The sequence below is a fragment of the Camelina sativa genome, chromosome 12 (assembly GCF_030686135.1).
Source record: "Camelina sativa cultivar CO46 ecotype springtype chromosome 12, ASM3068613v1".
Lineage (NCBI taxonomy): Eukaryota > Viridiplantae > Streptophyta > Magnoliopsida > Brassicales > Brassicaceae > Camelina > Camelina sativa.
This window is the reverse complement of record NC_141891.1, coordinates 659,149-679,615: the sequence shown is the minus strand read 5'-3', so window position 1 is coordinate 679,615 and position 20,467 is coordinate 659,149. Positions and strand designations below refer to the sequence as shown.

The 20,467-nt window shown below is 39.2% G+C and overlaps 4 protein-coding genes, 1 non-coding gene and 1 pseudogene across 7 annotated transcripts; 2 read left to right on the top strand and 4 right to left on the bottom strand.

Moving 5' to 3' along the window:
- Positions 1–164: 164 nt before the first annotated feature.
- LOC104729283 (glutathione hydrolase 2-like) lies at positions 165–2,813 on the bottom strand. Its single transcript, XM_010448218.2, has 7 exons — positions 2,594–2,813; positions 2,145–2,473; positions 1,512–2,030; positions 1,188–1,426; positions 834–1,104; positions 588–725; positions 165–498 (listed from the first exon to the last, which is right to left on the bottom strand). The coding sequence occupies exons 1-7, from the start codon at positions 2,601–2,603 to the stop codon at positions 262–264; spliced, it is 1,743 nt and encodes a 580-aa protein (XP_010446520.1). The 5' UTR covers positions 2,604–2,813; the 3' UTR covers positions 165–261.
- Positions 2,814–3,348: 535 nt separating this feature from the next.
- Positions 3,349–6,441, bottom strand: LOC104729282 (glutathione hydrolase 1). Its single transcript, XM_010448217.2, has 7 exons — positions 6,309–6,441; positions 5,619–5,957; positions 4,735–5,250; positions 4,395–4,630; positions 4,037–4,307; positions 3,811–3,948; positions 3,349–3,709 (listed from the first exon to the last, which is right to left on the bottom strand). The coding sequence occupies exons 2-7, from the start codon at positions 5,940–5,942 to the stop codon at positions 3,476–3,478; spliced, it is 1,719 nt and encodes a 572-aa protein (XP_010446519.2). The 5' UTR covers positions 5,943–5,957; positions 6,309–6,441; the 3' UTR covers positions 3,349–3,475.
- A 7,034-nt stretch (positions 6,442–13,475) lies between these two features.
- On the top strand, positions 13,476–15,761 carry LOC104729280 (uncharacterized). 2 transcript variants are annotated; one of them, XM_087479337.1, is made up of 7 exons: positions 13,476–13,518; positions 13,613–13,800; positions 13,892–14,212; positions 14,296–14,342; positions 14,976–15,038; positions 15,283–15,418; positions 15,513–15,761. In XM_087479337.1, the coding sequence occupies exons 2-7, from the start codon at positions 13,689–13,691 to the stop codon at positions 15,524–15,526; spliced, it is 693 nt and encodes a 230-aa protein (XP_087335463.1). In that variant the 5' UTR covers positions 13,476–13,518; positions 13,613–13,688; the 3' UTR covers positions 15,527–15,761. The 2 variants fall into 2 exon arrangements, with proteins under 2 accessions (XP_087335463.1, XP_010446515.2); XM_010448213.3 differs by lacking the exon at positions 13,476–13,518 and having other exon boundaries at positions 13,522–13,800.
- Positions 15,659–17,838, bottom strand: LOC104729281 (pentatricopeptide repeat-containing protein At4g39620, chloroplastic-like; annotated as a pseudogene). The gene is made up of 3 exons (XR_015575084.1): positions 17,416–17,838; positions 16,114–17,264; positions 15,659–15,931 (listed from the first exon to the last, which is right to left on the bottom strand). The product of XR_015575084.1 is annotated as a pentatricopeptide repeat-containing protein At4g39620, chloroplastic-like (transcript).
- Positions 17,839–18,104: 266 nt separating this feature from the next.
- TRNAW-CCA (transfer RNA tryptophan (anticodon CCA)) lies at positions 18,105–18,176 on the bottom strand. Its single transcript has one exon. It is a non-coding gene; the product is annotated as a tRNA-Trp (tRNA).
- Positions 18,177–18,383: 207 nt separating this feature from the next.
- On the top strand, positions 18,384–19,540 carry LOC104729279 (protein MIZU-KUSSEI 1-like). Its single transcript, XM_010448211.3, has one exon. The coding sequence runs from the start codon at positions 18,595–18,597 to the stop codon at positions 19,399–19,401; it is 807 nt and encodes a 268-aa protein (XP_010446513.1). The 5' UTR covers positions 18,384–18,594; the 3' UTR covers positions 19,402–19,540.
- The last annotated feature ends 927 nt before the right edge of the window (positions 19,541–20,467 follow it).

Here is a 20,467-nt window from a genome sequence, read left to right as displayed (position 1 = left end):
ATCAAAAACAACCAACGCATATTAATTAGTATCGACAAAACGTTAATTTGTTTACATATTATAACCCCACTCGTGCAATAGCCATAACGCATAAGGTATTAAATCCAATATTTTCAATATTATTATGGTATAATTCCATTTGGAGAAAAATATCAGGATAAATGTTGTCGCAAATAAAATATTCTTATTCAAAGATTTTACAAGAGTAATATTTATATCACAGGTTACATGCAATAATATAATTGAAGATAGAAATCTAATTCAATATCCTGAAGGGTACCCTCCTTTTCTTGGATCACTTACTGCCACAAGCTTACTCCTACCACCAGAACTTTTATCGGGTTCTTGAACCACTATTAACTGAGATATCGTTCCTCCTGCGAATGGCGCTAGGACATGACCTTTCTTCTCCAACTCAAGTCTTGTCTCTTTGGGAATCTTGAAATGGTCATTATACACTGTTGTCCAATTCTCATACTGAACTCTGTTCGGAATCAGCTGTAAATTAATGAAGTTACTAAGGTAAGCATTAGTTATGAACAAAGAACAATAAAGTTTCTCATTTTGGGCAGAAGAGTAAAAAAAACCTGGTGGTAGATTCTTGGAGCCGCAACGGAAGAGAGAGGATCCATGTTGTGGACGAAATGATTCAAGAAAACTTCTGTTGTGCCGGCAATGATGTACATTCCTCCACTAGCACCCAATGCGGCTTTTACTTTACCGTCCTGTGCACACCAACGCAGAAAAAAAAACAAAAAATCCATCGTTTAGATAGAACCCAAATACAGAGTTACTTGTACCACAAGAACTAGGGTTTTTTTTCTTCTTCTTGCCTTGAGTACAATGGTGGGAGTCATAGAGGACAAAGGTCGTTTTCCGGGACGGATGAAGTTAGCCGGTGCCGGTGGCGGCACATCTAGATCACCTCCGGATTTCATGGGGATCGAGAAATCATCCATTTCATTGTTTAGAACCATTCCGGTGCTCGGAGACATCATGTGTGCCCCGAAATATCCGTTGATTGTACTAGTCATTGAAACAACATTTCTCTCCGAATCCATTACCGATAAATGGCTCGTGCCATGATCATTGATCTGATTCCATCTAACAATTCCAGAAATAAAATTTGATGAAACACCCTAACACAGTAGAAAGAAATCTATAACTTATTGAGAAAAAAACCTTACTTGCCACCGTAATTTTTAGGATCAAAGGTTTTCTTGTCGTTAATCTTTCTCTTCAACTTTTGTGCAAACTTTGGAGATAACATATCTTTAACAACCTTACTAACATTGGGGACGAAATCTGGATCCCCGAGGTTCATCCTAACCGCGAATGCATGTTTGAGAGCCTCCACTAGTCGATGAACACCAAGTGGGCCAGAAACACCCGATGGAACACCATATTGAGCAAGAATATTCAAAATCTACCAAACAAGAAACTCGCCATATAAATATAGGTTTCATATGAAATGTGAAATTTTCGCCAAACAAAAACAAAACTTGACTTACAAGGACCATTGCAGCGCCACCGGATGATGGAGGAGGCATACCGAGTAGACGGTAACCAAGAACGTCCGCAGATAATGGTTCTGTAACCTTCACTTTATAATTCTGCAAATCTTTCATAGTTATTATCCCACCGGCTTTTTGTATATCACTTACAAGGTAAGCCCCAACCGTGCCATTGTAAAACGCTTTTGGACCGTGTTCAGCGATTTGGCTCAGTGTAAAAGCCATCTTTGGGTTACGGCAAATAGTCCCTGGTTTCTTGAGCTCTCCGTTTGAAACATATACCTCAGAGAGACCTTTGTCCGTTAAGATATCGCTTCTAGTCGCGTTCATCTGCATATAGAGATATTTTGAAATCTTGAATCCATGAGCTGCAAGTTTCTTTGCAGGACTCACTAACCGCTTCCACGATAGTTTCCCATGTTCTTTCCAAGCCGTGAATAGACCCGCGACTTCCCCGGGAACACCTACTGACAAGGCTCCTTTCTTCTTTTTGTCAGGATTATCACCATACATATTCTAAATATCGAGATAAACAACCAATCAATAACGTACGTTTTACATTCAGAAACGTTACTAAAACTTATATTTAAAGAGAAATAAAAAACCATTATTAGTAAAAACGTTAATTACCTCAGTGGCGCTTAGAGGAGCGGTTTCTCTAGAGTCATAAGCAATTTCCTTGCCATTAGCAAGCTTAATAACTGCAAACGCTCCACCACCAATACCGCTAGACGCTGCACTCACGACGCCCAAACAAAGAGCAGCAGCGACCGACGCATCAATCGCGTTTCCTCCTTGACGAAGAACATTCCTCCCGATTTTAGAACACCGCCTGTCGTCCGTCGCAACCGCACCGTGACGCGTAACAATGTTTCGCGGTTTCTTGTGACCCGCCGAAGCGTTTTGCAGAAACACGATTATAAGAAAAGCGATCGTCGCAGTACGAATGAAAGACATTGCTACAATAGATGGAGAACCAAACCAGAGATTAATTAATCACAGAACGTAACTTGAATGTTACAATTCATCTGAATGTTACAATATGACTGCGTTAGAAAGAAAAAAACAAAATAACATACAATTCATCATGTGGATGTCTCTCTCTGTCTTAGAACCTCTCCTGTCCTTCCTCTTCGTCCTAATGGAGGAGAAGCATTTGTTGAGACGAGTATTTATTGTAGTCTGGCGGTCAAAGCTTCCTTCTGAGCTTATCGGGAAGGTAATGAAAGTAAAACCCTGTCAAAATGAGTTGCATCTCCCTAAAATATAGTATTTCCTTTTTTCTTTGGTCAACGTTCTAAATGTTTTTTTTTTTTTGTAACGTGTTAATAATTAGTTATGTTTTAAGAAATCTTATCTTATAGAGATCAATTTGAATAACAAAGGGAAGTTATTACGAGATCAATTTTACTGCTAGGGGATAATTTCCACCTATATATAGAGAGTTTTAAGATCTTTTACAATAATTTATACAAGATATAGAATCAATTCGTCCGAACAAAAATATTTCTTTCCCCCTATTCAAGTTGTTACAGTCAGTTGACCAAATTTACATTACTTAATTAGTTAAGATAATCGACTAATATCTACAAAAAGTTTCACTTAATTATCAAAACCAAATCTGAAAAAAATAACTAGTTACTTTTAATTCTACAAATATATTTGGTGAATCTACGTTAGAATTTTCTTTTTTTTTTAACATACATTATGTTGGTTTTGAATTTGGGGAAGGAGTAAGTAAACCAATGACATCGCTATTATACCAAACTCTAAACTCAAAAATCATAACATAATTCGCCCAAATAAGTTATTCTATATGGCAGGTTGGTAATGATTTTTGACAGTATAATTTATATTATTATTAAAATAAAAAAGATTGATATAATTTGATGTTCATCCAAAGGCCAAAAGCTCGATGCAGTGAGCTAATAAAACAATTGGAAAAAAATGAAATCTCGATCTCAATATCCTGAAGGGAACCCTCCTTTTCTAGGATCACTTACTGCCACAAGCTCACTCCTTCCGCCGGAGTTCCCACCGGATTCTTGAACTATGAACTGAACAATCGTCCCTCCGGCCACGGGGGTTAGGACATGACCTTTCTTCTTCAACACAACTCTTGTCGCTTTAGGAATCTCGAAATGATCATTGAATACTGTGGTCCAATTCTCATACGAAATTCTGTTTGGTATTAGCTGAAAATGACATTACCAATAGCAAAATTTAGTAGCCAATTAAGCACAGAACAACGTAAGTTTCTATTTTCGGTAAAAAAAAAATTAAAATGCAACAAAACCTGATGGTAGATTCTTGGAGCTAAGACTGAAGAAAGTGGATCCATCTTGAGGAAGAAATGATTCAAGTAAACTTCCGTTGTCCCAGCAATGATGTTCGCTCCTCCGCTCGCACCCACTGCGGCTTTCACCTTACCGTCCTACGTATGACATAGTGGAGAGAAACTATCTTTTAGAACCCTAGTTAAAAGTTTCGTACAGCACAAGTAATAGTTTTATTTCCCTTACCTTGAGTACAATGGTGGGTGACATAGAGGACAAAGGTCGTTTTCCCGGACGGATGAAGTTAGCTGGTGCTGGTGGTGGAACATCTAAGTTACCGTTAGATTTCATCGGGATTGAGAAATCGTCCATTTCGTTGTTCAAAACAATTCCTGTGCTCGGAGATAGCATCACTGCCCCAAAGTAACCATTTATTGTACTAGTCATTGACACAGCATTCCTCTCGCGATCTATGATGGATAAATGGCTTGTACCGTGGTCGTCAATCTGATTCCACCTAAGAATCGGAGAAAGAAAGATCTATAAATCAAAAAGTTAATTAAGAAGGAACTTGTGGGCTTTTAACAATATATTTAAAACTTACTTGCCGCCGTAAAATTTAGGATCAAAGGTTTTTAGGTCGTTTATCTTGCTCTTCAAGTCTTGTGCAAACTTTGGAGACAACATATCTGAAACAACCTTAGTAACATCAGTGAAATCTGGATCACCGAGGTTCATTCTTACTGCGAATGCGTGTTTCAGAGCCTCGATTAGTCGATGAACACCAAGAGGGCCTGAAACACCCGATGGAATCCCATATTGAGCAAGAATGTTCAGAACCTACAACATACAAATATAAGACACTCCGTAAAACCCTTATAGTGATTAGTGAACATAAGTTTGATAAGATGTCAAATTGCTGCCAAAAAAAAAGAGAGACTTACAAGCATCATTGCAGCACCACCGGATGAAGGAGGAGGCATACCGAGTAGTCGGTATCCGAGAATGTCTGTGGACAACGGTTCCTTGACCTTTACTCTATAACTTTGCAGATCTTTCAAAGTTATTATCCCTCCAGATTTACGAATATCCCTCGCTAGGTTAACCCCAACGGTGCCATTGTAAAATGCTTTTGGACCGTACTCCCCAATTTGCCTCAGAGTTAACGCCAATTTTGGGTTACGGCAAATAGTCCCTGGTTTCTTGAGCTCTCCATTTGTAACAAATAGCTCCGAGAGACCTTTGTCTGCTAAGATGTCGGTTCTGGTCGCGTTCATCTGCATATAAAGATACTTTGAAATCTTGAATCCTTCTGCAAGTTTCTCTGCAGGACTCACTAAACGCTTCCACGGTAGCTTTCCATGTTGTTTCCAAGCCGTGAATAGACCAGCGACTTCCCCGGGAACTCCTACTGATAGGGCTCCTTTCTTCTTTAGCTCAGGATTAGCTCCATACATATTCTGCGTCAAATGAGAACAACCTAATAAGTGTCTTTGATAGGAAAACATGCAAGAAAAAGGCTTATTTAAGCTCTGGAGAATTTTTTAAAAACCCACTTTTTAATAGGATAAAATGTTGAAAACGTTCAAGCTCAAGACCACGTTCAAAATGCTTATTTCAATGAGAACTAGTATGGTACAATTTATAACAAAAACGCTATTTAAGCTCAAAAACAGAGATAGCTCAGAAACACTATTACAACCCTTGTACAATGTTCTACACCAAGTGCAATAACAAAGATGGTCCATAATTCAAAAACTTTTTATGAAAACGCTTATTTCAAAACGCATAATTGAGCAGAAGAAAAAAAGAAAGAAAAAGACATTACCTCAGTGGCGCTTAGAGGAGCGGTTTCTCTAGAATCATAAGCTATCTCTTTCCCACCAGCTATCTTAACCAATGTGAACGCTCCACCGCCTATACCGCTAGAAGCGGGACTTACAACGCCCAAACAAAGAGCAGCAGCGACGGACGCATCAATCGCGTTTCCTCCTTGACGAAGAACACTCATCCCGATTACAGAACACCGTCCATCGTCAGTGGCAACCGTACCGCGAGACTTAACAATACTTTGCTGTCTTTTCTGAGCCGCAGCGTTTTGAAGAAACGCGATTATAAGAAGAACGATCGTCGCTGTTCTAACCAGCGACATTGCTACGATTGATGCCTGCGATAATCAAATCAAAGCGGAGAAGAACAAAAATGATCTTTCAACGTTTAAACAAAAACAGAGATTAGTCAACTTTTGTAAACGTTTAGTCTCACGCGTATACGCAAAAACTCAAAGCCATCAAAGACTTTTTTATGTTACAGTCTTTGAGGAATGAGGACCACACACACACACACACAAAAAAAGAAAAAGAGCTCAAAACTTGAATATATGATTCACAAGAAAACAACGACACTTTATATTTTCTTGTTCTTTGAGCCAAAGCCACCCAAGATTTTTTCCTTTTTTCAAGTCTTGAGTTCTAAATATGAGTGGGAAATTCATAAAACTTAAAATAAATGAACTTACAGTTTATATAGTGATGTCTCGTTGTTGGCGATAAGAGGAGATTGTTCTGTTCGGATCAATATAAAGACCCTGCCAACTCTATGTAGATAGATAAGGAAGGTAGCTATGTCTACATCCATAACAAAAGTCGCCGCCAACTCCTAAGTCATTTAGTTAATTTTAAGTCTCTATTTTTAAAAAGTCTTTAAATTATAGTTTTAGGGAGGTTAATTATAATACTCTCTTGAAAACGTTAAAGTGCTTATTCAATGGACAAGAAGTTGGTCCACAGTCCATACATGTTGGCTACAATTATCTATAGATCTAGATCGTTACAACTCAATTAATATTAGAAAAGTTTTGAATATCCCTAAATTAGTTCAGTAATGATCTCAAATTTAGTTAATTTTTAACCAAATAACTATATAAAAAAAAAAAAAGACTTTATTGATTGATTATATTTGAAGTAAACTCGTGAGAATCTCGAGTGCTGATGCTCATACTTTTTAAAAATACTAACTTGTTTCATTGGTCATTAAAATAAGTGCTCATCTTCATCATGCTTGTCCCTTACAGAGCTTCGGTCGGCCCTCGTGGACCGCAAAAATAAAATACTTTCTATGTGTTATGAAAGTAGAGTTTAGGGATAAAGCTCTTGTGATTCTTATTGTATTTCCCAAGGATTACATGCATATATATAGTAGAGTACAATGTCTAGGGTTAAACTGACTTAAGAATTAAGGGCCGAGTAAGGCTTCGGCCAATGGGCCGAAGCTGTATGGACTGAGTAAAGCCTATGGACCGAGACTCCATAGCTTAGTACATGGGCCGGTCTAGTGAGTCCACTAAGTGTTTCACAACACTCCCCTTTGGACGAACGACCGTGCCAATGTTGGATGGGATCGCGGCAATGTGCTTAGGGGATGCTGCCTCATTAAAACCTTACCAGGAAAACCCATTGGGACAAAACCTTGGTGAAGGAAAAAGAGTACAGCACACATTGCTCCCCCTGTTCCAAACATCACTCCAAGTCCCTAAGTCTCCGCATTCCAATCTGGTGCGCGAGCTTCTTGAACGTTGTTGTCGGTAACGATTTGGTGAAGAGATCGGCTGAATTCTCACTTGACTGAACTTGCACTATAAGAACTTCTCCGGCCTTTTGTAGAACATGTGTATGGAAGAACTTTGGTAATATGTGCTTCGTCCGATCTTCCTTGATGTAACCCTCCTTGAGCTGTGCGATGCATGCTGTGTTATCTTCATAGATTATGGTTGCTTCTTTGCTGTCCTCCAATCCACTGTCTGTCCGTATATGCTGAGTCATGGACCGCAACCAAACACACTCACGGCCGGCCTCGTGCATTGCTAGTATCTCTGCGTGATTTGATGCAGTGGCTACAAGGGTTTGCTTCATAGAACGCCAAGAGATTGCTGTACCGCCGTGTGTAAATACGTAGCCTGTTTGTGATTTCCCATTGTGTGGATCGGAGAGATAACCTGCATCAGCAAAACCAACTAAACCTTCTTTGTTATAGTTAGTGTAATATAGACCATAGTCTGTCGTACCCTGTAGGTATCGCAGAACATGTTTTATACCATTCCAGTGCCTTATGGTCGGACAAGAACTATATCTTGCTAGGAGGTTCACGGCAAAACTTATGTCCGGCCTAGTGTGGCTAGCCAAGAACATTAACGCTCCTATAGCACTGAGGTAAGGCACGTCAGGCCCGAGAACCTTTTCATCGGCCTTCCTAGGAGCAAATGGATCCTTATCCACTTGTGTACTTCTCACAACCATGGGGCTAGTCAATGGGTGAGCTTGCTCCATATTGAACCTTTTGAGTACTTTTTCTGTATATGCCTTTTGATGCACAAGGATGCTATTGTCTCTGTACTCAAGCTGCAATCCCAAACAAAATCTTGTCTTACCTAAGTCTTTCATCTCAAATTCTTTCTTGAGGTATTCTACAGTTTGGGCGATTTCCCCAGAGGTTCCTAAGATGTTTAAATCACATAGACTGCTATTATCACAAATCCTTTGTTTGCAAACTTCTTAATAAATATACATGGACTGATGGGGTCATTCCTATAGCCTTTCTTTGCCAAAAATTCGCTAAGTCTATTATACCACATTCGACCACTCTGTTTCAGTCCATAAAGCGATTTGTCTAGCCTTATGCAGTACTGTTCTCGAGAACCACTCTTTTCTTTGAGTTCTATTCCCTCTGGTAATCTCATATAGATTTCATTATCCAGTGGACCATATAAGTATGCAGTTACAACATCCATTAACCGCAAATCCAGTTTCTCTCTTACAGCCAGACTTATTAGATATCTAAAAGTCGTTGCATCCATCACAGGGGAGTATGTTTCCTCATAGTCTACTCCTGGTCTTTGAGAGAATCCTTGTGCTACAAGCCGTGCTTTGTATCTCACGATTTCATTCTTCTCATTTCTCTTTCTTACAAAGACCCACTTATGTCCAACTGGTTTAATTTCAGGTGTTATCCTCAAGATCGGACCAAACACCTCTCTCTTCCTCAAAGAGTTTAGCTCCACATCAATAGCTTCTTTCCATTTAAGCCAATCTTTGCTTTGAGTGCACTCTAATATAGATGTGGGCTCTAGATCCTCATTCAGTTCAAGTGCTACCTTGTATGCGAAAATATCATCGACGTCGATATCCTTACGGTTCCAAGTAATTCCAGACATGATGTAATTGATCGATATCTCATCGTTATCAATATTCTCAGGACCTAGAGGTTCAGCGTCCTGAACCCCATCCGGCTCCTTACCATGTGCCGCGGCCATGTCTGTTTTCTCGGTAATTCCCTGAACCTCGGTCTGTTTTGCACCTTTAGTCTTTCGAGGATTTTTATCTTTGGAACCTAATGGTCTACCTCGTTTCAAACGGGTTTTAGACTCTGTAGCCACTTGAGTATTGTGTTCCTTCTGAACATCAATTCGTACTGGTGCATTGCAAGCTGGTATGTACGATTTTGTCACTCTCTTTGGGTCAGCAAAGGAATCTGGCAATTGATTAGCTAGCTGCTGTAAATGAATAATCTTTTGAACCTCTGCATCACATGCTAGAGTTCGAGGATCTTGCCAATTTAAGGATGTTTGATTCCATGTTAATTCCTTGACCAGCTTGCTATTCTCTCCACCCATTACAGGGAATTCGGACTCAACAAATTGACAGTCCGCGTATCTGGCCTTAAATAAATCTCTTGTGAGTGGCTCGAGATACTTTATGATGGTGGGAGACTCATATCCAACATATATTCCCATCCTCCTCTGAGGTCCCATCTTAGTTCTCTGTGGTGGAGCAATCGGTACATAAACGGCACAACCGAAGGTCTTGAGATGGGATATGTCTGGCTCATGACTCGTTAATAGTTGGGATGGTGAATACTTATGCTCACTAGATGGCCTGATGCGTATGAGCTCTGCTGCATGCAATATTGTGTGTCCCCAAGCCGACACAGGGAGCTTCGACCTCATTAACAATGGTCGAGCTATCATTTGTATTCGTTTAATGAAGGACTCAGCCAGTCCGTTTTGTGTATGGACATGTGCCACAGGATGTTCCACACTCACCCCCATGGACATACAGTAATCATTAAACGCTTGGGATGTGAATTCACCAGCATTATCTAGACGTATAGTCTTAAGTGGAAAGTCTGGAAAGTGTGCTCTTAGCCTTATAATCTGAGCCAACATCTTTGCAAAGGCGAGATTTCTTGTGGATAACAAGCAAACATGCGACCATCTGGTTGATGCATCTATCATCACCATAAAATATCTAAACGACCCACTAGATGGGTGTATTGGTCCGCATATATCTCCCTGAATTCTTTCCAGAAAATTTAAAGTCTCTCTTGTGACTTTCACTGGTGAAGGCCGTATAACAAGTTTCCCTTGTGCGCATGCTACACACGTGAGATGTTTAGGGATAACTTTCCTCTTATTTAGGTTGTGCCCATTCGAACTCTTAATTAGTTTACGCATCATGTTCGAACCCGGATGGCCTAGCCGGTCATGCCATAAAGTGAATTCTTCACTAAACATTCTATGCTTTGCCAAGTTATCCTCTATCATATTTATCTTTGCATGGTACAAGCCAGTGGCTAGTGCAGGTATAGTCTCTAGGACCTTCTTTTGTCCATTCACATTTTCTGTAATGTATAGGAACTCTCTAGTTCCTTCACCCTTGGTTTCCACATGATAACCATTTAATCTTATATCTTTAAAGCTCAACAAATTTCTCTTGGAGCTGGGTGAGTATAAGGCATCACTTAATTCAATGTGTGTTCCATTAGGCAACAACACGTGAGCCTGGCCGTAGCCCTCTATAAGGTTTGCTAAACCCACAATTGTACTAACATTGGCACTTTTCATGGTGAGGTTTATAAAATATCTTTTATCTCTTAAAATAGTGTGGCTGGATCCACTATCCACCACTAGTTCACTCATATCCTCAGCCATTTCTATATTAAACAACATTTATGTTTTAACTCAATAAGGCAAATAATTTATAAAATAAATCCTTGAATTTAAACCAAATCAATTATCCAATACATAGAAATAAATCAAGCATAAAAGCATAGTCTTAAACCAAAATAAAACCGAAAAATTCATTCATTCTCTGTAAAGAGGTCGGAAGTCTCTAGGGAGTCATCATTCTCATGATCGAAGTCTCCTTCATCATCGAGATGCACCAAGTTAGCTTCTGGGTTTTTCTTCAAACTTTCTTGATATGCATCAATAAGATGTTTGGGAGTTCTGCAGTTTTTCATCCAGTGGTTTGACATACCACATCGGTGACAAACCGATTTTGCCTTAGCTTGTGGCTTGGAGATACCACGGCCTCTACCACCGCGTCCGCGGCCAGCTTGGCCCCCTCGACCACCATGTCCTCTACCACCACGGCCGCGGCCGTAGTGTCTCTCTCTATGGACGTAGTTGGTCTCTTTGGGCTCTTTAGGCTCCTTAGGCTCTGCAGAACTTTTCTTTCCCGCATCCACTTTGTGTGCTTCTGGTAATGGGGCTGTACCAGGAGGTCTCATAGCACTATTCATCAGCAACAGCTCATTGTTCTGCTCAGCTAGCAGTAACACCTCATTGAGTGCCCCATACTTGGTATACTTTGTTTGCCGGTATTGTTGCTGAAGAACCATGTTATTAGGGCTAAAGGTAGACAAAGTCTTATCAATTAGCTCCTTCTCTGTAACCACCGTACCACACAGCCTAAGGACTGAGACAATCCTAAAAAGCTCAGAGTTATACTCGTCCAGGGTTTTGAAGTCCTGGATCCTTAGGTGTTTCCACTCATACTCGGCCTTTGGAAGGAGCACCGTCTTTTGGTGCCCATATCGCCGTTTAAGCGTTGTCCAAAGGTCGAAGGGGTCCTCAATAAATAGGTACTGGTTCTTGAGACTCTCAGCAATGTGGTGATGCATATGCTGGATACACTTGTTCTTATTCTTGTCCGAGGTCTTGTTACCCTCTTCGACACACTCGTACAAGTCCTTTGACTTCAAGTTGATCTTAGTGTTCATTGCCCATAGCAAGTAATTGTCACCAGAAGCATTCAAGACTGGATAGTCTAAGCTCTTAAGGCTTGCCGTCTGCATACAACAGAAATAAACATCCGAATATTAGCATGCGATATTTGAGATCGAACCATGCACTCAATCATTAGGACATGCGATATTTGAGATCGAACCATGTCTTAGGCCATGCGATATTTGAGACCGACCATGCCTTGTTATATTTGGTTTTTGGTTTAAATTCATGCATGCAAGACAACAAAAGCAAATAGGCTAATGCATGCAACAATTTCAAGTAGGATTTCCTTTTTCTTAAGTTTCCTTTTTACTCTAGGATTTAGTCTCTTTAAAACTTTGGATAATTGCTAAATTAATTTAGAGACTTATCATGATCAATATTTTAATTCCGAATTCATGATCTCACAATTATGGAAATTTAACAAAATAATTCCACTTTATCGGATTCAATCCTAGAACACAATTCTAGTTCATGCGGCCAATTCTCCAATATACTATCATGGTCCGATTTAATTATATGATGCATGAACAATCCAAGTCTATCATCCTAGAACAGTTAGATTAAATCTCTTCTATGCTTCTAACAATTTAATTCTAGGTTCTTATGCAACACAAATAATCAAGCGACTTTAAACAATTTAAATCAACCAAAATCGGATTTCAAAGCTTGATGTATAAGGTGCAATTGTCAATCAATCTAACAATCCTAATCAACCGATTTTTAAGTCTTAGGATTTATAGGATTCAAGGTTTGTTAGATTGTATACTTGGATGTTTTAGGGTTCCATAGTTTTAAGTTCAAGTTCGATTATAGGGTTTTGAGAAGGTTTGAACTTTGTTTACCTTAACACCTTAGGGTTCTGACTGGATAGGATCTGGGAGCTAAAGACCTCAGATATCACGAACCTCGAACCTTGAACTGCTTCCACGGACCACGAACTTGCTTCCCACGAACCACGAACCGCGAACAGCTCCTTGCGCGCGAACTCACCCCCGAGCCTAGTAACTATAAACCTCGATAGGGTTTTAATAGAAACTCGATCACAAGCTAAGGATGCTTGTGTATCGGACAGAACTTCGAGATCAAGAGATTCTCGAAGAAGGAGAAAGAACAAGAGGCGGTTTTAGGGTGTTTAGGGAAGAAGGATCGGCGGCTGCCTATTAGGGTTTTAGGGTTAGAGACTCGTGCTGATAACGTGTTATGAAAGTAGAGTTTAGGGATAAAGCTTTTGTGATTCTTATTGATAATTCCCAAGGATTACATGCATATATATAGTAGAGTACAATGTCTAGGGTTAAACCGACTTAAGGATTAAGGGCCGAGTAAGGCTTCGGCCAATGGGCCGAAGCTGTATGGACTGAGTAAAGCCTATGGACCGAGACTCCATAGCTTAGTACATGGGCCGGTCTATTGAGTCCACTAAGTGTTTCACAACACTATGTTCTTTTTTTAATTTTGTTTTCATGAAAAAATCGATTTCCTTTTTCCCCTCACCACACACTTTATTATTGGTAAAATCATTGTGGGCCTCTATTTCAAAATGTTATGTGGACATTGGTGAGCCCATTAGAATTATTACAATTATGGTGTAGACTCGTAATTTCGTAGTGGATCTGCCAAACATTGTTTCACTTAAGTCTAATTAATTAATTCCCGCCCAGTTACTATTCGAAAGCTTTTGATTTTGGGGATTTTTTTGTTTTTAGGGTTTCGAATTCATCTCGAATTTCAAAATTGTTCTAATTTTTTTGCAGATTGCGATTTAAAGAAATTTCAAATTGGTCCTCGAATCGAATTGAGCCTCTAGTTGTTTAGAAGAAATCATCTATAATGCCGAAGAGAAAAGCAAAGGAGTGTGTCAAACCCACTGAAGAAGATAAGGACGATGACAACAAGCGAATTCGAAGAGAAGAGAAGAAAGAAGACTTCGTCGACGAAGAAGGTATCTGAAATTCATTCCAAATCGAATTTTTTAGGGTTAATTTTGATCTTTTCAAATCTGATTTTTTTGGGGGTATATACAATTTGTGTAGTTGAAAGACAAATCGCTGCGATTAGGGCGATCCGTGATGTTGAGATTGAACAAACTTTAACTGCATTGAGGTTGCTCCGTTCATATTTTACTAAAGAACAGCTCGATACACCTGTGTTGGACTTCTTCAAAGAGAATCTTCCGGATTTGTCTATATCGAGAAACGAAGAAACTGGGGAGATTGAGTTGAAGTGGAAAGACAAAAATGGTGATTCTTCGGATGGCGTTGTTGACATGAATTATTCTATTCTTAAACGCTTGTCAATGGGTTTATACACTAATAGGCCTTCTCTTGGTGGCTGCTATGATTTACCTGATAACGGTAGGCAGTGAAATGGGTTTTGAGTATTTTTGAGATTTTGAGATTTTGTTCTGGTGTTAAAAACTTTTGACTTTTGGTGGCAGTGAAAGCAAGCCTGTTAGGTACTGATAACCCACAGCTCGATAATCTTGTAAGTTTATATCTTCTTGGCGGTTTCCTGGAATCTGATAGATGTTTATTTGCGTATTAGAATTGGGGATTGTAGCAAAGATAGAACATTTAGTGAATGTGTCATTTGCTTTAATCAGTTTTTCAGGCTTTCATCCAATTGAGTAGTGTACTGTATAGCCAGTCTTTACTTGTTTGTATTAGTTATGTGTAGGTTACAGTAAACCGTAGTCTGGACTCTTTTGTATTATGTCAACCTTGTATTTATCTTCTGCGTTCCAAAATTATACAAAACTACTTCAGGGCGGTCTTATATCTTTGTCTTCTTGCCATTTTTCTGGTGGTTTCCTGGAATCTGGTGGATACTTATGCCTATTAGAATAGGGGATTGTAGCAAAGATTGAACATTTAGTCCAGATTTGTCATTTGCTTTAGTTAGTTTTTCAGGCTTTTCACCCAACTGAGCTAGTGCACTGTATAGCCAGCTTTTACTTGTTTGTTTTAGTGATGTGTAGATTACAGTAAACCGTAATCTGGACTCTTTTTATTTATTTTGTTAACCTTGTATTGATCTTCTGCGTTCCAAAATTATGCAACACTACTTCAGGGCAGGTCGTAGAAGACTCTAATTTGTTCATTTCTCTTGGGTTTTTAGGTTTTCCAGGGGACATCTGACAACCATATGCTTGCAAGCCATGCTGCTTTTCAGACTCCTGGGGTATGTATTTTATGACTGTCTTCTATCTTGATGCAGTTATCTCGTACGTTTCTCTGTTTGGTTCTTTGGCATGTCTTTTTCCTTCAAGTTTTTGTTTTAACATTGATCCAGAGAGAAATAAATCAGTTTATGTGTCGGAATTGATCAGTTATATTTTCTGTTGCAGAATGAGCTATGTTTGTTTCAGTGATAGATTTTGTACATATAAGCAGAGACTCTACTATGATACTTGTAATTTTTTCAGGTAAGTGGGCAGAGACTCTCTTTTGGAATGACACCAAAGACTCGGAGGCTACCAAAACATGGAGAGATGATGCTCTCTGTGCATGGCTCTCCTTTGGGGGTCTACAAAGAAGACCACAACATTGGAGCTATAAATGGTATGTTTATAGATCACTGTCGTTCTCTGTTCTTGCTCCATCCAATGAGTTCAGTCATAACATGCATTCTTATGTGCATCAACTGATTTTGCAGAGGAAAACAGTTGAAGAGCTTCATAGATTCAGACACTTTTGGATTGTGATGGTTTACTCTTCAAGTTGTAGGATCTACTCAGATTCCAAAAATGCGGCGATATATTTGTTATCTGTGTTCTTTCGCATACTATGGTAATTGAAGTCTTTAGAACAACACAACCATAAACGTTTTGTTTATAAATAGATTGAACTTTTTAGTTACAGTTTACCAATTAATTACAAGACAAGTGAATAGTTCTTTCTTCTCTTTGATCTTCCCATTTTGTCATCTGGATCTGAAGAAAATACTGGCTGCTCTTCTTGATTATACCTGGAAACTTTCTCATGTCCACTTAAGTTCTTCAAATAGTTTTTTCTGCAGTTTTTCTCTGCAATCTTCAACAAGTCTGATAAAATTATGTTCCAAACATGCTTGTTCTGAAATTGTATGACAACATCGCAATTAGTCTCAATCACAAAATAATCAACCGAACTGGAACTGTAGCTTTGACAGTGGAGTCATCAAATGGGTATCAAATAAAGAACACTAACCATGATTCAGGGTGGAGTGCAGTACAATCAGATTCACATCCAGCTTAGAGTTTGTTCGGTTTTGTTACATCTTTATCTTGCAACTCAGTCAAATTTCTCCCACGACGTCCTTACGACTGTCTCGTGGCCTGCTTGAACGAGTTGATTTCCTGTTTTCAGAATCCGAACCAGGTAGTCTTGACCCGAAAACTTCAAGGGCTTCCAAGAAGAACTTCTTATTAGGTACAATCCCATCTTTCTCCATTTTCTTCACCAGAATTTGGACATGCTCCTTCATATCTGCCTTGGTAAATGCCTTATATAGAAACCTATACGTCGATGCATCTGGATGAACTCGAAAAGCACTTGCATTATGGAAAAGCTTATCTGCTTCCATGTGAAGACCATTAACACAGTAAACTTCAAGCATGGCATTTAGTGTTGACGCTTTCAACACCATCTCTGATTCAACAACCTCCTCAAATATTTCCCTAGCTCTGGAAACAGAGCCACAGTAACCGTACATCATAATCATGCACTCATATGTGATAAAACTCGGCATGTAGCTCATATCATTCATCTTCTTGAAAACCCATTCCGCCTTATCTATCAGATGAGCTTTCCCATAATTTATAATCATTGAATTGAATGTAGGCAGAGTTGGCTTCTCCTTGGACCGCATTAAACTCTTAAAAGTCTGTTCCATCTTCTCAAACTCTTGCTTCTTACCATACGAGTCAATAAGCAAATTAAAGGTAATGATGTCTGGCTTACACTCATGACTCCTCATACGAGTAAGCACAGATTCCATCTCCTTAATCATCCCGTTTTTCCCATACGCATCCATAACACCGTTAAAAGTGTAAACGTCAGGAGAAACTGGACTCATATCCAAGTCTTTAAACAAAGCATTAACTTCGTCCACTTTACCGGATTGAGCAAAAGCCCTCAAGAGGATATTATAAGTCACAACGTTGGGCTGACACCGTTCCATCCCTTTCATTCTATCAAAGTATCCACGAACTTTCTCTAAAGCTTTTGCCTTGTCCCGTGTATGAAGATGAGCTGTTATGAGGGCGTTGTAAACAGAAGCATCAGGACGACACCCACTGTTTTTCATCTCGGAAAATAGCCACATTGCCATCCTGGTTTGACCCTTTTTGCCCATTACGGATATCAATTTCGAGTAGACTCCATTATCTGCGATGTACCACCTCTGTTTCTGCATCCACCTGAACACCTACAGAAGAATCACCAGCAAGTTAAGAATAAGAAATTTACACAAAACAGAGCTTATGAATCTACCAATGAGCAAACTTGATAAAAATCCAATCTTTTTATAGACCCAGAAGCTGAAATTGAAAACACAAAATCCAGAATCGGAGCCAAACCTCAAGGCATTGGAGCCACTTGTCGGTTTTGCCAAGTTCTTCAAAGAGGATGAAACAGTGCTCACCTCTAACGACTTTCACATACTTGTCAAGGGTCTTCACCAATGGCTCTCTGTCACTGATCCTCGACATCAGACTCCGAACAAGAACTCTATTCTCTCTCTCCGCGCTCTCTCTCTCAGCAAGTCTCCTCCTTGACGAAATCGCACCGCAAGTTATCCTCGTCTTCGTCGGCCTCCTCGCATCGCTGAGATTCAATGAGAAACGAAGCCATCTGTGGTTGGTTTCTTGGGGAAACGAAGAGATGAAATCGGAGAATCTCAGTGATGATGGCGATGTCAACATGAAGTCTATGGACATTTTTCTGGTTGATTGAGTGAGAGAGTACGAGGAGTCGTGTTTTTTGTTTTTTCTTCTAATCCTTTAATGGTGGATAAGGGTTTTACAGACAGGACAACAAAATTAAGGGTACAATCAGAGAAGAAGAAAAACTAGTTGGATCGTTTCTGTAAATAAAATTAAGAGAAGTCGGAAATAATTGAAAAACAAAATTAAGGGTACAATCAGAGAAGAAGAAAAACTAGTTGGATCGTTTCTGTAAATTAAATTTAGTGAAGACGGAAAATTAATTGGGCTCGTTTCTGTAAATACACAAAAATAAAAAAATAAGGATCAAATCTTCGGGATTTTGAACCCGACGTGAATCGAACACGCAACCTTCTGATCTGGAGTCAGACGCGCTACCATTGCGCCACGGATCCTGTTGTACTATTCGCTACAATAAATGTATTTCTAGTATACTTCGTAATATGCTCATAATGCTTGCTAGTTTTTACCACTATTCGCTACAACCATAAAAATGTGGTTTGGTGTTTGCAGTTATAGCTTCGATTTTCACCTTATCACGACAACCATTGAAATCTCTAATCAACTTTTTCTTAAAAAAGAAATTAACAAAAACGAAATTTAGGAGGAAAAAAGAAAATCAAATTCAAGGATAAAGATTGGTAGGAGACAAAACAAAACAAAAAAGTCTATTCAAAGAAGAGGAGGAATAGATAGAGAGCTAAAAACACAAGACTACATTTGTTCCAAGGAGGACGTTGGTTCATTTAGTCGTCGTCGGTCGTCGAAGAAAGATTTATTCCTTCTTTCTTCGCCGTACACGATCGTCGTCTAATGCTAGAACCATCAAATCCAATGGCTACAACTTCTTCTTCTCCTTCTTCTTCCTCCTCTTCAACCCCTCATTCGTCTCCATCACCTTCTCTGTCTCCATCTGCCACGCCGCCACGTCAACATATTCTCCTCGAGCCACCATCTTCAAAAAAGAAGAAAAACAGAACAAATGTTTTCCGAGTCATACGCACCGTGTTTCGCTCTTTCCCAATCTTTACAACACCATCCGTAGTAGCATGCAAAATCCCGGTTATCCATCCCGGTTTAGGCTTACCGGACCCGCACCACAACACGTCAAGAATCACCGGGACGTTATTCGGATACCGTAAAGGCCGTGTAAGTCTCTCGATTCAAGAAAACCCTAAATGTTTACCTTCTTTAGTCGTCGAGCTCGCCATGCAAACCACGACGCTTCAAAAAGAGCTTAGCTTGGGAATGGTGAGAATCGCTCTCGAGACTGAGAAGCAACCTCGATCAGATAATAACAATAACAAAACAGAGAAGAATACGGATATTTTGGAAGAACCGTTGTGGACAATGTATTGTAAAGGAGAGAAGACAGGCTACGGTGTAAGACGAGAAGCGAGCGAAGAAGATCTCAACGTGATGGAGTTGTTACGTCCGGTGTCTATGGGCGCCGGAGTATTGCCGGGAAACTCGGAGTTAGAAGGATCCGACGGCGAAATGGCGTATATGAGAGCTTATTTTGAGAGAGTTATTGGGTCTAAAGATTCAGAGACTTTTTATATGTTGAGTCCTGAAGGTAATAATGGACCCGAGCTTAGCTTTTTCTTTGTAAGAGTTTGATTAATTTTTTTCTTCTTGGTTTTAATTAATTTAACGTGCATGTATAAATGCCCGGATCGGCGGCTATCGACGTTATATAGTAACATTTTAGGATAATTCTAAGAATTAATTCATTATTTAAATATATTGATACTTGGAACTTGGAAGCAACCATGTATAAATTGTCACTACATCTTGGCGCCTGGAGGTGCTGGTACATTTTTTTGACGTGCTTGTTTTGAATTACTTCCTCCAACGTTAATCTTGATTTCTCTGATCATCATTTTTTCCCAAACCCCTTCTTCTTTTCCTTCTCGTACAATTAGTACAAATTAACAACCATCAGTATTTTTGAATATTTAAGATTAGTATCTCTAATTAGACTCAGCATAGGCAAGCTATATATGATCTTCATCGTCCGTGTGCAGAAAATATGTGTCACAATAATTATTTGGTTCAACGTAGATGAGGAAGGTTATATCATTTTCACAGTAGTAGATATCCTAGAAGATGTAAGATATACAAGGAACATGCATGCACCCTTTTCCGAAACGAACTTTACATTAATGAATATATTAATAAGAAAATAAACAACTTTAGTTTGGTTTGAGAATAGAGATGAATAAAGTTTATAAAAATAACTAGAAACTTACTTGTCATGGAGGAGGACTTGTATGGAATCCGAGCGGAAGCAATGTTTGATGAGCCAACGAACAATAGAATAATCAAAGCAACAAACCAAGTTAAACGGTGATACATTTTCGTTTTGTTTAAAATAATTAGTTCTACAATCTAGAAATCGTTTATAACGTATATGACGATTTGTATTAATTTTTAGAAAATGATATTTTATTTCATTTGGCGAGAAGATGTACGCATTTATAGAATAATGGTAATCAAGTTTTCTCTGACGAGAAAAAGTCGTCTCCAACTCTTTTGAATTTTGATGTATTATCTGTTAGTTTCGAAGAACGGTCCAAGTCATCGTCTGCTCAGACTCTTACCGTTAGAGACGGTCAAACGACGCAGATGCTGCTTGGAGATAAAAAAAAAATCTTGTTCTAACGTTCTAGTTTTCTTGGAGATA

What these genes read in the sequence shown, in the direction of transcription:
- LOC104729283 (XM_010448218.2), bottom strand. An exon ending in GTGGCGCTGCAATGGTCCTT is followed by an intron (nt 1,427 to 1,511) that starts GTAAGTCAAGTT and finishes CTTGTTTGGTAG; the next exon opens with ATTTTGAATATTCTTGCTCA. An exon ending in CCTAAAAATTACGGTGGCAA is followed by an intron (nt 1,105 to 1,187) that starts GTAAGGTTTTTT and finishes TGGAATTGTTAG; the next exon opens with ATGGAATCAGATCAATGATC.
- LOC104729282 (XM_010448217.2), bottom strand. Translation starts at nt 5,942, where the DNA reads ATGTCGCTGGTTAGAACAGCGACGATCGTTCTTCTTATAATCGCGTTT. An exon ending in CCTAAATTTTACGGCGGCAA is followed by an intron (nt 4,308 to 4,394) that starts GTAAGTTTTAAA and finishes TCCGATTCTTAG; the next exon opens with GTGGAATCAGATTGACGACC. An exon ending in CTCCAAGAATCTACCATCAG is followed by an intron (nt 3,710 to 3,810) that starts GTTTTGTTGCAT and finishes TGTCATTTTCAG; the next exon opens with CTAATACCAAACAGAATTTC.
- LOC104729279 (XM_010448211.3), top strand. Translation starts at nt 18,595, where the DNA reads ATGCTAGAACCATCAAATCCAATGGCTACAACTTCTTCTTCTCCTTCT.
- LOC104729280 (XM_087479337.1), top strand. Translation starts at nt 13,689, where the DNA reads ATGCCGAAGAGAAAAGCAAAGGAGTGTGTCAAACCCACTGAAGAAGAT. An exon ending in AGACTTCGTCGACGAAGAAG is followed by an intron (nt 13,801 to 13,891) that starts GTATCTGAAATT and finishes CAATTTGTGTAG; the next exon opens with TTGAAAGACAAATCGCTGCG. An exon ending in CTGCTTTTCAGACTCCTGGG is followed by an intron (nt 15,039 to 15,282) that starts GTATGTATTTTA and finishes TAATTTTTTCAG; the next exon opens with GTAAGTGGGCAGAGACTCTC.